This window comes from Patella vulgata, chromosome 3 (assembly GCF_932274485.2).
Source record: "Patella vulgata chromosome 3, xgPatVulg1.2, whole genome shotgun sequence".
NCBI classification, from domain to species: domain Eukaryota; kingdom Metazoa; phylum Mollusca; class Gastropoda; family Patellidae; genus Patella; species Patella vulgata.
This window is the reverse complement of record NC_065881.2, coordinates 50,780,550-50,796,999: the sequence shown is the minus strand read 5'-3', so window position 1 is coordinate 50,796,999 and position 16,450 is coordinate 50,780,550. Positions and strand designations below refer to the sequence as shown.

Sequence of the window (16,450 nt, the reverse complement as noted above, 5' to 3'; positions counted from 1 at the left end):
ATAGATAATACCGTACGGTATTATCTATGATTCATGAACTGATGTAGGATTCGAGGCTTTGCGCAAGTAAAATTTTTAAGTTCAGTTGCAAATTTTCAACACATATCATCACAGTTTGCATGGAAATAAGTAATTATGTTACAATTAGCCTTAAAACAACTATAACTTCTTCTGCGGTTTCAGAATCCCGCCATTTCAAAGATATTGGACACATAAGGTTGACGTCGGGGTTGTATGGACTATGCGCCTATCACTCCTCATTAATTTGTTTCAAATTTTAGTCTATACCGGTACCTTCACAATTATTTAAAATACAATTAAATTAAACAAAGATACAATTTACAAATCTGGTATGACAATGTCTGATTTGTACATGGACTGGAGGATTTGTAAAACAAATGCTGATTTTAAATTTTAGTAGGCTATAGCCTAATACTATATATAGGCCTAGTAATAATAAGAATTATTAAGGACTATGAATTAAGAACTATTAAGAATTAAGAACACTGAATAAAGAGCTGCTTGGTCTTCCATACTTCACATGTTATATTCGAAGGAATATTTCCTAAAAGCGAACTATTCAACCTCACCGATAAGAAAAGGTCTGGATCATCGAAATTGACTACCTTTAAATTCGAGTCTAATCATTTCCTTTTATTTTGATCCGGAGTCACGATTCATGACGTCATTTTAAGGTCACAGTCATGCGCTGTACGAAATATTCAGTGTACAAACATCAGAGGATGTCTCATGAAAATATCACCATTTAAATGTCTTTTATTTTAAAAATATATTGTATTAGTACCTGATATTTTTGTAAATAATACAGCCTTCCACCGTCTTTCACAGTAGTAACCGTAAAAACTCAGGGAGTGTAGGAAAATGGGAGTAAAAGAATGGTTTGTCTTGACTCTTGTAATGTCACTGGGAGGTAAGCCTAAATAATGAAATCCTGTTGAACTCAAGTTGAAACAACTTGTTATTGAGATTGGAAACGAATTCTTATAGAAAGATACAATTTCGATGAGTAGTGATATTTTTGTTGTAGTTCGATAAATTACATTTGTACACGACAGCACAACAGTTCACTAAACACAAATCAATGCCAATATTGATAATTTTATTTTTTGATTGATGCTTGATCATCTTGTTGATAATATTGATAATGCAAATGATAGGCCTAACTAAATTTTGCCTTGGGTCCGGTAGGTCAGTGACAATGTATTTATTTCTTAATTATAAGAATTGGGTAATAGATAATTTGTTGTTTTTTTTATAGTACATATCGATCAGTTGACAGGAGTTGTTTAAGAATAGATAGAGAAGAGAAAATGTATGTTATTATTGGATGATGTCACTGATTTTACCTGTCATTAAAATTGACATTGTCTATGTCTGAAAGATATATTATAGTTTTGACCTCTTTATTGCCTATAGGCCAGTATATTTATACAGACATAGATCGTTAAGCAAGTACGGTAGTAATTTGGAGGATTCAGCAAGTGCAGTCCCATTAAAAAATTCCAGTTCGTCTCCTCCAAAAAATGAACCTTTTCAGCTGGAGTACATGTAGCTACGATACGAAAACGTAGCTAAACATGTTGAGATATTTACCCAGGAAAATCCAAGAAATTGAGTATAGTTTTCACATGTATTTATATTATGATATGCTGCATGTAATTCATATTTAAAATCATCCATGATTCTTTATGAATGTAGAAAAGAGCGGTACAAATATCTTCAAATGTAATACATTTAATAATACATACATGTACTGATTTACCTCCCTTAAATCTGAAATCAATTGTTTTTAATTGTTATTTTGGATGGAAACTAACAACGGATTAATTACCGTGGGTGCAACATGACATTTGTCACAAGACCCCTTACTTCTAAATCAAGTACTGCCTTCGAAACAAACTCAGAATGCGTTATTCTGCAAAATCTTATTTTATAACCGTTTTGAATAACATCTAAAATAAATAAATTTGTTCCGATATATTCTCAAAAATGTACATTTTTATGAAGTCGTCCCATAACCAGAATTTGAGCCTGCCCCTGTTTGTACTCAAAATATTCTTGAGTAAGTGAAAAGCGAGAAAAATTTTGAAAAGTTTAGTTTATGCATATTGAATACCAGATCTGTCCGAAATAAAACTGATGAACTGAATGAATATGTTTCTAATAATGATGTGGATTTATTTATTGCTACTCAGTACCGTGGATTTGCTGTGAAGACACAGTTATCATCAACAAATTAGTTCCTACTAACTTTGACTCTATATTTGAAAATACACGTAGGAAACATTCTAAAGGAGGTGCAATTGCCTGTCTTTTCAAAAAATCTGTACAAGTTTCCTGAGTAACCACAAAAAACTTATTTTCTACTTACAATTAATTTACTCATTGGCAATAAGCATGTAAGAATAATTTCAGTATATCGCTCTACTTCAACACATGTTATGGATTTCCTGACAGAATTTTCTGAACTGTTCAATAATCTGAATACTGGACCTGGACATTTACTAATTCTTGGTGATTTCAATCTTCAAGTTGATAAAGTCAACGATTCGAACATTAAGAAATGTTTACTATTGTTAGACTCATTTAGTTTAAAACAGCATGTGGATGTGCCAACCCATAGACATAATCCCATTCTTGATCTTGTGATAACGAGAGAACATGATTCCATTATTCAGTCATGTGACATTGTTGATCATCAGATATCTGATAACTACAGTTTATTCTGCGATCTTTTGTTTTCTAAACTTGAACCAATAAAGAGGACAATAAGTTTCAGAAAATCAAAAAACATTCCTAATGATAAATTTAGAAGCGATATTAATAATTCATTACTTCTGAGTTCCATTTCCACCAAGCCGGATACCTACCCACCATCAAGTGGATGTTTACAATGACATTCTTTCCGAGATACTGGAAAAACATGCCACACTTTTTTGTTAATATTTAGTCTCTAAATTTGACAAAACAAACCCAACGCCCAGCCTTCTTTGCCTCTTGTCATGTTACAGTCATTGCAGCTATTTCATATTTCATTCTCTTCATTTTAAAAAGTTCCATATCAATGAAAGCAGGAATGTGGACATATATTGCAGCGTTAGCGATGCTGTAGTTTGAAATGTTCAAATTTTGAAGTGATATCTCCTTAACAACTCTTTGTCTTGACAGGAGTTATCAATGAGCAGAAAATTGATTGTGTATACCGTATCTGTCATTGCTCTCTACTTCAGCAAGTAAGGAAATGTTTTCCTTTTTTTGTGTCAATTGCCGATTCTTCGAATCTTTGTTACGAATCAACAATGGTAAAGATCTTTGTTAAAAATTACATGTTTATTTGGAATGTGTTCAACTAGTTCTATCACATGTAACATAGGTGGACACTAATCGAGTCCTTCAAGACTGTATTAATATGAATTTCATTGAAATCCCCCACATGCCAGAATAAAAGTTAGAGTTTTAAGACCATACATAGTGTAACTTTGGTTTTATTTTAGAAAACAAAACATTTTGGTCTTAATATTATTCAAATTGCTCAAAGTTATGTCCTTTTAAGTTTACATTGGTGTCTGTTCTTTTTCTAACTTATATTCTGAGCTTACCTAATGATATTTATGCTGTTTTTCAGGCCACAGGCAGTAGGTTATATTATACCCCTCTGATGTCAAAAGCAGCTGCTTCAGAAAAAAAGTTTCAAGGGAGTCAGTTCCTGAACTTCCATAATAATTTTTGACTTTATCAATCAATCAATAGCTGGTTCACCTAAATTACTTTTAAAAAACCCCAAAAACAACCTGATGTATGTAATTTGATGGTAATCAAAACAAACCTAGAATACTAGAGTATAGAGACTTAGTCTACTAATCTAAGTAATATTATAGTTTAACTGATCAATCCTTTTAAGTTATTATCTTGTGCCGAAAAAAGTTAAGGAAGGGATATTGAAATGATCTCCATCCTTCTGTCCCTATTATGTTTACAATCTTTGTACACACATCTTGTGCCATTTTCTAATTAGAAATTTGCTGGATATAAATTATAATAATTTCTGTTTTTCCATAGAAATAGATTGGATGTTTTTTGTATACACGCATGGGTTCGGAATGTTAATGACCTGTGTTCTTGTTTTATCTTGAAATATGAAAGACGATTCACTTGGTTGAACTTGTGAAGAGAATCACACTCTATTGAACATACAATCTAACTTACCTACATTGTCCATTACAGGCTGTACTAAAACTAAAGGGCCAACCTGATAATAGATAATCATAATTAAGAATTTAAAAAAAAATGTATACTATTTTAATACTTTTATTATTTTTTGATAAAACAAATCCAAAAACAAAAATCCTGCAGTAAGAACCCCGAATGGTAAAATTATTTAGAAATGTAGGTGCTTATAAGTTCCAAAAAGTATTTTTTAAAGTTACAATTTCATATTCTCTAAGAAAGTCAAAACAATTATTTCTATGTCTTTTGCTCAATAGGTTGTCAACTCACTATTATACGATCGATCATAGGTTATCTTTCTCACACTTAAAAATCTTCACACTGGAAATAATAACACAATTACCTCCCTTGTTTTCCTATTCCCCACCGTGGATAGCTATCTTCAAACGTTTGAATTTGAAGCTGAAAACAGGGGCGTACATAACGATTTTGTTTGGGGGGGTGTTTAGCCAAAATGCGACCGACTGATGCCCATACCCCTAGTACGAGTGACGCAGTCAGGAACCGAGCACCACAGGTGCCAGTTTTGTAGGGGCCATGAGCAGTAGCGGATCTAGATGGGGTGGGGGTGGGGGCCAAATCTAGGGCGCCACCCCAGCCACAATCCAACCCCACAATGAATGTCAACAAAATACTGACAATAACATTAAGCGTTCCAGTAGAACATAGATGGTATTGTATAATTATATAGTTGTTTGCCGATCGTTGTCTCGCTGGAAAGCAGTTTTATTTAAGTTGACATAAAGTTTATGTCATATATGATTGTGCCTTTAACACTGAGCAACCTGAGAAAATTTTGAAAAATTGAGTCAATATCTTGGCATTTGAGGTCATTGCTGGGAGAAATTCTTGTGGACGAGAGGACCAGAAATGTGAGTCAATTGGACAAAATCTCAAGATCTGCCCCCTGTCAATTCCGCCTGTTTTGCAAGAGTTGACAGAACTTTTGTATAGTCTGACGCCCCACGACCCACACACCAGTGCCAATGGTACTACTAACATAACTAGGCAGTTCAGTATAACCGTGAATATGATAGTGCTGAGACAGTATAAGACGACAGAGGAGTGGAAGAATGATGTTATAATTGAATCGAGCGCCTCAGACGCGAAAAATTTTTAGATGTGTAACCGAGCTTTTAATTTTTGGGACTGGGCCTGACAATTTTAGTCAATGTCATGGCAAATGGATCCAAATTCTCGTTAACGAGAGGATAAGAAATGGGACAGAATCTTCAGGCCTATCTGTCAATGTCGCCTGTTTTGTGAGAGTAGAACTAACAATTCTAAAGTCTTTTGACCCACGACTCACTCACTAGTGGTACTACTAACTGGGTGATTCACTGTAACTGTGAATATGATAGTGATGAGATAGTATAAGACAGAGAAGGAGTTGAAGAATGATGGCATAATGGAATTGAGCGCCGATATGTAACTGAGCTTTTAATTTTTGAGGACAGGACCTGAGGGCACTTTACCTCAATGGGGCGCTTACTTGGTCTCTGAAATGCCCTGGACTTTGGGGAGATATTTTGCAGAATTCTAATGGTCAGAAAACACCCCATTAATTCATTTAGTCTGAGACGGCCTGTGGTGAGCACTTTTTTTTTGAGACCGATTATTTTTTTGCCATGGGGTGAAAAACATTTTTTTCAAACATGATAAGTCGACAAGGTTATTTTATACTAAAGTTTTGCGTGAGTAGAGTGACGTGTGCAGTGAGCACTTATTTTGATACCGACTGCTCATATCTTAAGACCGACTGCACTGATTTTGCGACCGACTAGTATTTGGGATCTATTCTGGCATTATTTGTTTACCTCATTAATTCATTAAGACGGCGATGCATAATTTTGAGACCGACTGCAGTGACTGCACTTATTTTGAGACCGACTATTTTTCTCCCTGGGGGAAATTTTGTTCTTAGACCTACATACTCACAACAGAATAAGAGTGAAACACATTAAGTTGACAAAGTTATTTTATACTAAAGTTTTGCGTGGGTAGTGAATTATAGGATTAATAGGATTATTCTTTAACAAAGTAGGACTGTTTATAGATACCATCTATTTTAGGGCTTTATTTTAATACATTTTAAAAATATAACTTAAAGTTATTTCATATTTTTAATAAGACTAACATCACTAACAATGCTTGTGAAATTATTTTACTTGTAAGTTGTATTCTGTCATGTTGTCCCTTCACATGAACCCAGTCATTGTATAGACATTTAAAAAGCATATTTAATAATAGTAATACTTATTTATACAATGGATGATATAAATTTGCTTGTAAGAATTTACAGAAAAAGAAAACTTCCATGGTAGTGGTTCCTCTCATATCTTGTGAATGCTCTATCGATAAAAGTCATCATCCGATCAGATTAGTGAATCAAACTACATGTAGCCTATTGAATTTTAATTAATTTCCATTAATCAGGAGTTGAGACCTTTGTTCACTTTGTAGAATTGTGACTTGTGTGAAAGTATGTATTGTTCAAATTTGAGAAGCAAAGGAATTTATTGAAGTGTTCAGAATCATTCATACTGTTAAAAGTTGTCTACAATTCCTAGTGACACACTTTTGTCATTTACAATTTGTAACCTCTTTAAGATTTTGTTACCACCACTAGAATTGGAGAACTGATAGCATTTGAAAATTTGTCCAATTCATATAAATACTTTTTGTACAAATGGTTGGCACAGGTTCAGTAATAAATTACATTTGGTAGTACATGTACTCTTACCATTTTGATTTAATTTTGCCATTATGCGATAATACCATGATAAAAATGTGTTTTTAAGGGTTCAATTGTAAGTCGACAGAAGCCCATCTGAAAGCCTGTACAAACCAGAGTTTTTGTTATGATTTTGCCATTTGTATAAATTAGAGATCATAGACAAAGCCTAGTCCTAGATTAGTGTTACATTTTTGGATACATATGTATGTTTAATTGCCTGGCAGTTGAAGTTTCATATTTTTTTGAGATACCATTACTAGGTAGTGTGGTGCAACTGGTGCATTGATCTTATATTTGACTTCTGCATAAGATCAAAGAAATGAATAATATATTATGGAAGATTAGATACAGAGCTGGCCGTTATCATTATAATAGTTCAAAACTAGATGATGTTATTGTTACCACTGTCACGATAATTAACTGATTATCCATTTTTATTCGCCCACATGGAAATGTGGTCGTATATTGCCGTCGCCCCTGTCCGTCCGTCTGTCGGTCCGTCCGTCCGTCCGTCATCCACAATTTCTTGTGAACACTCTACAGACTACATTTATCATCTGATTGTTTTGAATTTGATATATATTGTTTGCATTAGTGAGATGAAGAAACCTATTTAATTTCACGAACTTCCGTTAATTTCTTCTGGAGTAATGGCCCTTGTTTCACTTTATTGCACCTTGTGAACGCTGTAATGACAAAAGTTATCAACCGATCTATATGAAATTTGTATGCATCATTTAAATTAGTAAAACAAAGAAGCCTATTGAATTTCAGCAATTTTCGTTAATTACATCTAGATTTATGGCCCTTGTTTCACTTTGTTGAATCATGTGAATGCTCTAATGACAACAGTTATCATCCGATCTGTTTGAAATTGATATGCATCATTTAAATTAGTGAAACGAAGAAGCCTATTGAATTTCAGCAATTTCCGTTAATTATGCCCAGAGTTATTTCCCTTGTTTCACTTTGTTGTACCTTGTGAATGCTCTAACCACAAAAGTTATTTTCCGATCTGTATGTAATTTATATGCATCATTTAAATTAGTAAAACAAAGAAGCCTATTGAATTTCAGCAATTTCTATTTATTACATGTAGAGTATGGTCCTTGTTTCACTTTGTTGAATCTTGTGAACGCTCTAATGACAACAGTTATCATCCGATCTGTTTGAAATTGATATGCATCATTTAAATTAGTTCAACGAAGAATTCTATTGAATTTCAGCAATTTCCGTTTATTATGCCCTGAGTTATAGCCCTTGTTTCACTTTGTTGTAATACTTTCAAAAGTCCCTGAGCATGATTTGAGTGATATAGTAATTCCTTCCAAAGATATGATCAACAGAAATTCCATTGATCTATGCTGCTCCATATGTAAATTTTACACTTTAATATTTCTCTCTTCTCGCTTCTTTTTATTGACAGAATTGTCAACAACACTGTTCAACATTTATTTGAAGTTGAACATACTATTCCATTTTGCGATCTATGGTAGGCTAATTGGCAGTATTGTGTAATGATGTCATATGACACCATCGTGTTTTACTGAATCTAATTGATTGGCCTGTTTTTAATCCGATTGAATCCAAGGTTATCTAGTGTTGATATTAACTAAGGTGTGAGAAATTTGATATTTTACAAAACATATGAATCATGCACTGTTACTTTAATGTTATATAAAACATAAAGATTATGTATTTCTTGTAGAATTCATTATATATTATATATTTAAAGTACATGTACATTGAGTTGTATGTACATACATGACACAATACAGGTATATAAAAGCTGTTTACATTGTAACTGTTACTTTAATGTTATATAAAACATAAAGATTATGTATTTCTTGTAGAATTCATTATATAATATATATTTAAAGTACATGTACATTGAGTTGTATGTACATACATGACACAATACAGGTATATAAAAGCTGTTTACATTGTAATTAGATCATTTTCAGTTGGATGAGTCATCTATGTTATCCAAATTTACTTGCTGAAATTTGGGTCACTCTGATTGATTGCATAATTGCGTCTTACGAAACAATTTAAGTGTCTTGTGCAGATTCGCTGAATATATTGAATTTAATTCCATATAATTTAAACAAGCTACATATTTATTGAAATCAACATATTATTAGCATCTTTAACAATAGGTTGATTGTTATTGGCAACAGATATAATTTTAACATTCACTTGTTTTTACCTTCTTCAGAACAGTAGGACGTTAAACTCCATTTCATTTCATTTCATTTGTTACCTTCTTTTAAAGGGCAAATCCCCTTTGTTCATTGTTCAAATCGGGATAGTCCCTTTAAGTTTAAGCTAATTGAAACATTTTCAATGAATGAAGCCCTTTAGAGGATTTTACTCGTTATTTAATCAGCTTTTTGATCAACGAAAACACAGAAAAACATAGACAATCCATAATATAATAATACTAAAAACATAATACATCAAGACAAAATGATCACTATCAAGTGTTCCTGGCAGTGCCTTTGTCCGTGCAAAATTTCCCTCATAGCACACTGTATGGTGTATGCCCGTCTTCATTAGCCCAGTTCGGAGCAAAACAGTAGGACGTTAAACCCCATTTCATTTCATTTCTCTCTCTGCCTTGTGCATTGTGCATGACACCTGTCAAAACTTGAAGCAAAAAAGTCTAAAATAAATCAGTCATTGAAATTGCGAACAAATTTCTTCTTTCTTCCAGATTTTCATAAGTTAGATGACTATATACATCATTATGAACCATTAAATTATGATATTGCTGGTTTTCATAACAACCATCAACGAGTTAAAAGGTCCCTTGAACCACATCTTTACTTGAAGTTCAAAGCTTATAATAGGTAAGTTCATCCAGTGACTTATATAATCTCACTAAAAAAAGTGTCTGTGATATTTCCTAGTAGATTGTTTCATTGTTGACCTTTAGATGAAGTAGAGGAAGAAAAGTGGACAAAGTAAAAATCTTGATATATGATACTGATAGTACTCTACTGTAAAATGATACCATTTATAACCAGGGTTAATATTATTATATTAACAGGTAGACTTCATTAAACATAAACATTTTAATGATCAATAAAATGTTTTGTTCTATGTCTGTATGTATTTAAAACATTGTAAACATCTTCACAAGATTATTTTAACTACGCTTAAATATACATTATGGGAGATTCGGTAACGAGTTGGCAGTTCTCACTATAATAGTTAAAAACTAGATAATGTAAAGGCAATTTGGTGAAAATTTCATTCAAATTGATCCACTATGAACCGAGAACTAAGCGACTGAAATTCCCATAATCCTCGGTCTTTCATTACTAAAGTCAGTACGATAAACAGCATAGTCTCGATTATCCATTTAATCGTTTAATCGAGAAGGAAAGTTATGCAGTAAATCAGCTTACAATCCACTAAAGATCGCAGGCTAGTGCTGCCATCTAGAGTTGATTATGGCTTGGATAGGTTAATTAATGTCTAATTAATAATTTAGATAACATTTCAGGCCTAAAGAAAGATCTGAAATAGGCAGATTTAGCTCTTGCATAATGTATGTTTAATTATGTGTGCAGTTATTTTAAAGTGAGAGTACCAGCAGGAATTTATGATTAGGTTTATTATAGACATTTTATTGTGCATTTTGAAGAGAAATAACCAATTTCTAATAAGGTGTTTAGAACCTTTTGCGGTGTTTGTAAACACATGTACACTACAATATTGTGTGGGATTGAGAAAGAAAACCCCCAGAAAATACAGATTTATATCTTATCAAACATGGCATCACACAGATTGTAAGCTTATTCACACACATGCAGCTGAATTTTGAATTTGTCAGTCATTATATACCTCCATTAATGAATTGCGAATAACATTGAATGTTTATCATGATATAATAGTCATTTAGGATATGTTGTTCTCTTTCAACTACAGATAAAAAAAACCCCATCAGTTCCACTCATCATACCCTCCTTCTAAAGTGTAATTGCATTTTTAAGTTGTCCCCCGTGTCCCGTCGGTCCGTCAACAATTGGCCTGCTAACGTGATAGAGACTATAATTTTTAACAAATTTTTTTTTCAAATATAGAGTGAAGCATTCAGGTCTGGTTCTTGTTGTTCTTCAAGTACGATCGACATGGAACATGGCATGCTTGTTTAGTGGACAATTGTGCATGGATTGACAGGCTTTGGTTCTTGATCCATAATGCGTTGATTAGTTGGCGTATTTCCATGCTTTGCATTGCTATCTTTGTTTTATACAGTGTATCTTATACGTAACATGTACTATTATCTATATTAGAATTAAAGAACTGTATTTTGTTTTTCAGGTTTTTTAATCTCAAATTGAAAAAAGATGAGACTATATTTAGTGATAAGCATATGCATAGAGATACAGATGGTACAGAGTCCCCTATAGATACATCCTTTATATACCATGGTTCGTTACAAGGTCGGTCAAATATAAAAGTGAAAGTTTGTTTGGGTGTTTGACTGTGTGTTAGATGTTCGCTATAGGAAACCAAACAGTTTGATTTATATATTTTAAAATAACCATTATTTGCAAGTGATTTAATTGTGCTATTTATTTTGTATTTGGTGCAATATTTAATGATGAAATTGACAATTAATTATTATTGACAATTCTGTCCGGCATGATAGGGAGAAAGATAGAAAACACCTTTTTGCAATATTGGGTTGTGGGAGTTAACCATCTTGAACAAGATGTTTTCACTCTTGAGATGTAAAGAGAGAGAGTTTATAGGTGTATAGGCCATTTAATTTTTACTTGGCTTTTTACTAAATTTCATGTAAATGGTTACTCGTAAAGGTATTTCCCTTCAATGTGCCTACATTTATATTTCATGTAGCACATAGCCAATCATCACTCACAGTAGTATTATACAACGTTTGGGAAATATTTCCTTATTGTTAGATTGTTTTTCATTTTGATTGAAGTCTGTATCACTACAGGTCCGGGACTGTACAGTGCAGTGGACCCTTACGGCTAGCCCCCGGATCTATTTACTTTATCTGATATGTGTGTTTGTTGTTTGTGATGTCTGTATACTGTGTCTTGTCCGTAGATTTGTCTTTTATACGGTATTTGTTTGTGTGTGATGCAGCACCCTGCACTTACTATACAATAACCAGTTTTTTTTCGGTGCTTTTTATTTTGTACTAGCAGGATACCCGGCTTCGCTCGGGGGTCATAACTCCGAAACCGGAAGTGGTAGACTAATGCCACCTGGCCTATGTTACTCCCCGGTCCGAGCTACCCCTATACCCCAAATTTCAGACTCGAGGCAGACCTAGTGTAGCCGCCAACCCCGAACAGACCGGCTTCGCTCGGGGGTCATAACTCCGAAACCGGAAGTGGTAGACTAACGCCACCTGGCCTATGTTACTCCCCAAATTTCAGACTCGGGCAGACCTAGTGTAGCAGCCAACCTCGAACAGACTTTGCTCGGGGTTCATAACTCCGAAACCGGAAGTGGTAGACTAACGCCACCTAGCCTATGTTACTCCCCGGTCCGAGCTACCCCTATACCCCAAATTTCAGACTCGGGGCAGATGTAGCCGCCAACCCCGAACAGACAGACTTTGCTCGAAGGTCATAACTCCAAAACCGGAAGTGGTAGACTAACGCCACCTGGCCTATGTTACTCCCCGGTCCGAGCTACCCCAAATTTCAGACTCGGGACAGACCTAGTGTAGCCGCCAACCCCGAACAGACCGACTTCGCTCGTGGGTCATAACTCCGAAACCGGAAGTGGTAGACTAATGCCACCTGGCCTATGTTACTCCCCAGTCCAAGCTACCCCTATACCCCAAATTTCAGACTCGGGGCAGACCTAGTGTAGCCGCCAACCCCGAACAGACAGACAGACAGACAAACGACAGTCACAAATATATATATAGATTTGGTGCAATATCGAATTATTTTGCATTGTTATACACATTTTATGTACGGTACCATGATCCCAAACATATTTATATTCCTTGATTCATTATATGAGTCCACTGGTTCATCATATAAATTTTTGGAATCTAGAATTTTCTCAGGAGTTTTTGTTCAGTATAAAAGGTTTGAAAGTTTATGATTCTGAGTGATTATGTGTTTCAGATATGCCTTCCAGTTATGCCCATATAGCTGTTATAAATGGTACTGCTCGTGGGTTTATTAATATACCTGGCGATACTACATACCATATAGATCCTGCTGCACAGTATATACATAATCCTTCATATCATTCAGTTATATATGCAGAAAAACATATGGACTTAGATCCTTACAAGTAAGTTCAGTTTCACAGAAAGTTTGATTAATTATTATGAACATGTGATCTACAATGAAAGATTGTCCCTTGCTGGCTGTAGACAGCAATAAATTTTTACTGTCATTCTTAACAATTTGATGTCCAGTAGACCATGAAGTAGAAATGGACATCAAAACATAGACAAAACAAGTGTTTCAAGTTTAGCACAGTGAGATACATATATGTAGCACCTATAAAGGCCAATGTCAAAAATATTTAATAAACCTGACACTTCCATAACTTTCCCTTTCAATAAAATATCAGAAATATGATTGCGACCTGAAAGTCTGAAAATTACTGACACTGTTTCTTGGAATCTTTTTCTTTTCTATGACATTCTTTAATTTTTTTTTTAAACAGACTTCGTAGAGAAGCAGAAAAAATGGCAGGATCATGTGCACTGGAGCAAGCTAGAGAGTGGATGACAAAAACAGTTGAATCTGCTACATATAAACCTAATAGAGCTAAACGGGTAAGTGACTTTCTTAAAGATACATTCCCGTGTACAAACTGGGTGATTTGATGATATATTTGGCCTAAAAACATATTCAAACTAATTAATTTATCATAAATTTGCTTCAAATCCTTCTCAAGCCTGTCTGTAGGGGTTTATTTTTAATAAGAACCGGCGGCGAGATATTATCCTTCTGACAGTTCGTTTGGTCTCTTAAATGAACTGTGAAATTGACCTTGGGGTTAAAGGACTCGATAGCCAGGGGACGTAACCAGCAAACGCAGTCTTTGTAGTCACTGGAAAATGGAGACAAACATAACAGAAGCGTAGGGTAAACAGGTCAAGCCTAATAATAGTTTGTGCGGGATTCATTGAATTGTTCCGTTACATATATATTGTTTTATTTTGAATTATAAAAACATATTGAAAAGGTGTTTTTTTATTCTAGTGGACGAACTTGTGAACTCCTCTGAGTCCTCGGACACATAAAGCTAATTATTAGTATTTTTTGCCGATGCATCGATAATACAAAAAAGGACCGAGAATCGAATCGGCGTCAGCACTACTTGATATCAGCACTACTAGTGTCTGTATTTATTCCATTATAACGAGATTTAGATAGTTGCGCAGTACTAGGATAAAATTTGTCAAGAGCCTTTCACACCAAATTAACCAGTTTTATTTGGTAACATATATCTGGGATTTCCTATTTAATTGTCATCTCACTGATTCCGGAAAGACGGTTTGGGATAAACCTTGCCAAAATAGTTAATATTCTGATACCCATGGTTTTTTTTGTGACTTTAATTTCACATCTGTGGTTTTGTATTCTTACTGTTTATTCATTTGTTTATCAAATATATTTTATATTTACAGCATGCAGAGAGTCGTCCACACGATTTATATTCTAAAGAGAGTAATATAGGTGTTTTAAAACGGGTTAAACGTAAAAATCTACTAGATAAAAATACATGTTATCTTTATTTACGATCTGATCCCATGATGTGGAAGTATGTAAAAGAACAGAAATATAAATCTCAAACATTAGTAAGTTTCTTTTCAGTTTTTGTTCCACTTCTATTATAATATCCTATATATACCGATGGAGCCACAGTGGCTAAATGAGTAAGATACTGGCTTGCTAGCGCTGGAGGTCATGGGTTTACACCAGACGTTGGCCGAGAAAGTTCATCAGGATTTTCTGGTGTGGTTTCCCCTTGTCAGTGGTGCACAATGGAGGGCCTGACAAGGGCAGCTGTCTAATCATTTGTATGGTCCGAAAAAACGAAGTCCTGTATAAGTGTAGGCCACAGCGCTGCTGTCCAGGCAAAATTTCCCACATAGCACACTGTATGGTGTATGCCCGTCTTCATTAGGTCTGTCTGAGCAGAACGGTAGGATGTTAAACCCCATTTCATTTCATTTCCTATATACTGAGACAAATTGATAAAGTATTACAAACCATGTGGTGAATATTAATATAGCTTACTGTTGACATCCCAGATACAACTTCTATAACCCCACTGATTTGAGTATATCTACAAGCAATGGGTAAAGCTGAAATTATTGCAGTATTTTCTATTTAAAATTTCCAAATGCAGTCATTGTGTGTAATTTGATTGGACCAGTAATCCTCTCTACTGTAACTTTTGACCTCCGCTCACAGACTGCACTGTGTTTACGTCTACTGATTGACAGAATAGCCGATGTCTTCGTTATTTTACTTTATTGATATAATTATTGATATTTTCAGTTCAATAGATGAACTTAATAATAGTTAGTAGATGTCACGCTCAGAATAAAAGGATATGAGAAATGAGTGATTTTTTATTTAAAAATGTTTTATATTATAAAATTCTTGGTAACCTCATTAAAGATTCTTTTTGTGCCCTGCCTTTCGAAGAAAGCAGGGGACTATTAAAATGGGTTTGTCCATCTGTCCGTCACACTTTTTCGGACACAATAACTCTCTTTCTAATTGAGCTAGAATGTTCAAACTTGGTGTAGGTGTTAATTAGGTCAGTACCTTGATGGATTTCAAAGATGAACATTTTCTGCTTAGGGTAAGCAGAGATAAGCAATTTGATTGGTTGATGTGTTGGGACACGATAACTTTAGTTCTAACTAAAGATACATTATGGGAGATTCGATAACAAGTTGGCAGTTCTCATTATAATAGTTAAAAACTAGATAACGTAAAGGCAATTTCATTCAAATTGATCCACTATGAACCCAGAACTAAGCGAATGAAATTTCCGCCTAGCCTCATTCATCATTACTAAAGTCAGTACGATAAACAGCATAGTCTCGATTATCCATTTAATCGTTAAATCGAGAAGGAAAGTTATGCAGTAAATCGGCTCAAAATCCAATACAGATCGCAGGCTAGCCATGCAGTCTAGAGTTGATTATGGTCTGGATAGGTTAATTGATGTCTAATTAATAATTTAGATAACATTTCAGGCCTAAAGAAAGACTTGCAATAGACAGATTTAGCTCTTGCATAATGTATGTTTAAGTGAGAGTGATGAAACTTGGTGTATAGTTTTATTACATCAGTACCTTGACTAAGTTCGATAATGAGCATTTTCTGCTCAGTGTAAGCAGAGCGGTAAGCAATTTGATTGGTCAAGACTTTGGAACACAATAACTCTCATTTTAATTGAGTAAGAATGTTCACACTTGGCTTA

At 34.3% G+C, this 16,450-nt stretch overlaps 1 protein-coding gene across 2 annotated transcripts in view; it reads left to right on the top strand.

Moving 5' to 3' along the window:
* Positions 1–698: 698 nt before the first annotated feature.
* LOC126815554 (disintegrin and metalloproteinase domain-containing protein 10) overlaps positions 699–16,450 on the top strand; it is a 37,152-nt gene continuing 21,400 nt past the window's right edge. Inside the window, exons 1-6 of one of the 2 annotated variants that reach the window (XM_050541256.2) lie at positions 699–931; positions 9,702–9,837; positions 11,318–11,439; positions 13,114–13,285; positions 13,667–13,778; positions 14,637–14,807. In XM_050541256.2, coding sequence (XP_050397213.2) covers positions 883–931; positions 9,702–9,837; positions 11,318–11,439; positions 13,114–13,285; positions 13,667–13,778; positions 14,637–14,807 — 762 coding nt within the window. In that variant the 5' untranslated portion in view covers positions 699–882. The remainder of the gene's footprint in view (positions 932–9,701; positions 9,838–11,317; positions 11,440–13,113; positions 13,286–13,666; positions 13,779–14,636; positions 14,808–16,450) is intronic. The other variant, XM_050541255.2, reaches the window with a different exon arrangement.